Genomic DNA, 2,094 nt, shown 5'->3' on the forward strand with positions numbered 1-2,094 from the left:
GCCTTTTAGACGAGTGCAGACGTGTTTCGGTAAACGGTCAATCAGTCGTGCGCTACATTCTTCCTTCTTCACCAACTTGCATGTGCGCTCTTCTGGTCTATAACAGAAGCTCCCTCGTTGCTTCCTCGAGCTGCCTGCATGCAGAAATGCAATCCTCACGTTGCATTTGAACAGGAAACTAGTGATTAACTTGTGAAGAAAAAGGGGAAGGAGAACGGGGAAATCGGAACCATCAAGAAGAGCCGGTCAAACAAAACTCCTCGTAGCTCGCACTATAAAGCACCCGCTCGGCCATAGACTCCCCATCACAAGCTCGCCTTCAAACAAATAAAAAAATTTGCGCTCTCTTGCCTCTGTCAGTAATTTCATCGAACATGAGGACTGCAACAAGGGCTCTCCACGTTTTCTTGGTCCTGGCGATGCTCAGCGCCATTTTCGTTGCGAACGAAGCTCGACCCTTCAATGTGATGGAGACGAAAGCTCCGGTGGGAGTTGCCTGCGGAGGGTTCTTCGATGGGCTGTCGCTTGGGGCCATCAAGCAAGCTGGGCCGAGCCCGGGTGAGGGGCACAAGCTCATCAACTCGGAGACGCTCGGAGGGATTAAGGACTCGGGCCCGAGCCCGGGTGAGGGGCACAAGTTCACCAACTCGGAGACGCTCGGAGGGATTAAGGACTCGGGCCCGAGCCCCGGAGAAGGACACGGGCACGTCACCGGCACGAAACAGTGATGACCGAACTTCGATTGCTAGCTGAAACTAAGAATATTTTATGGTTCCTTTCATTATTTGGTTATTTAATTTCTATTTTTTGCAATATCAAAGGTTACATGTTGTTGCCATTCATTGGGGTTCGAGTTTGAGTTTGGAATAAAAGGGTTTTTTGCTGGCTAGCAAGGCCAGCATCGTTTAACTTGTTTTGTCGAATGTGTCTATGTCAAATTGGAAAGACTCACGTCAACCTGTCATTCGAATTATTCACAAATATTGAAAGTAGAAAGGGACATTGTTATGTGTTATATTATATTAAATCCTCTGTGATCATCACGTAGTTCTGCGACTATCATGAATTTTTTAAGCTGGTTTGAGGGTTTAATTGAAAAGAGAGGATCAGATATACCATAGAGCTTCTGGTGCAACTATTGTTCATCCTCTTATAATGTTAAATTGATGAGTTAAGAGCTATCTTTTCGGAAGCATGCTGAGGTCATGGTACCTCTATTCTCTAGAAATAACGGTGCCTTTTCGATCACAAACTCTCTTTCCCAAATGATCGGCAACCGGCAATAATAGGTAGTGTGCATTCAGCAAGGGTAAGAAATCGAAAACCGATGTAACAAGTATATCGGGTTACTAATGAAAGTGGGCGGTGGACGATGGTTCATTACTTGTATCGCCAACAACGGACTGTTACCATCTCATTTTCCATCTTTTTTTCTCCTTGTAGCCTGTAATTGGAAGATTACTTTGATAATTAACCATAATTGAAGCACTCTAAATAGTGAGAGGAATCCAAAATTAAACTGATTTGACTTGACATGGACCCGAAACTCATAGTTATCCTAAACACAAAAATCTCGAGCTTCATGCCATGAAATTTCCTAATTCGGAGCGAGATCGGTTTGGACGAAAAATCATCAATATAAGTCGACCGTATGATCAATTTGGACGAGACTCAAGGAATTGGGTGAACAGTATCTTCTAATCGTCTTCATGACATCGACCGAAATATTTGGCTCGACATATTGGCATTATCCAAACACAAAAGTATGAATTTAAGAATAAAAATAAACAGAACCAGATGGGATAGAATTATCTAGATTAAAAATAGGTTCGGAACGCTTCCCCCTTCCTCGGAGGAGCATAATTGTACGCTACATACTTTCTCTTATTTTATACTATGTTTGGGGGTAGAGGAAAAGAAAATAAAAGGATTGACAACAAGAAAAAAAAGAATATGAAGAGGATAGAAAATTATATTGTGTTATGCTTTATGGACGAGTAAAAAGGAAAAAAATTAAAAATATGGAGAAAATTGATAAGGACAATGCCTTTGTGCTAAGGAACTATAAATTCTAAACAATAATAAAAGATGTGA

At 41.9% G+C, this 2,094-nt stretch overlaps 1 protein-coding gene across 1 annotated transcript; it reads left to right on the forward strand.

Moving 5' to 3' along the window:
- Positions 1 to 237: 237 nt before the first annotated feature.
- Positions 238 to 1,033, forward strand: LOC115694340 (PAMP-induced secreted peptide 2-like). The gene has a single exon (XM_030621468.2). The coding sequence runs from the start codon at positions 375 to 377 to the stop codon at positions 726 to 728; it is 354 nt and encodes a 117-aa protein (XP_030477328.2). The 5' UTR covers positions 238 to 374; the 3' UTR covers positions 729 to 1,033.
- The last annotated feature ends 1,061 nt before the right edge of the window (positions 1,034 to 2,094 follow it).

The sequence above is a fragment of the Syzygium oleosum genome, unplaced genomic scaffold, assembly GCF_021117445.2.
Source record: "Syzygium oleosum isolate NSW1041296 unplaced genomic scaffold, Sole_v2.1 Sole_v2.01, whole genome shotgun sequence".
Lineage (NCBI taxonomy): Eukaryota > Viridiplantae > Streptophyta > Magnoliopsida > Myrtales > Myrtaceae > Syzygium > Syzygium oleosum.

Excerpts from the sequence above, each read along its gene's own strand:
- LOC115694340 (XM_030621468.2), top strand. The coding sequence starts at position 375 with ATGAGGACTGCAACAAGGGCTCTCCACGTTTTCTTGGTCCTGGCGATG.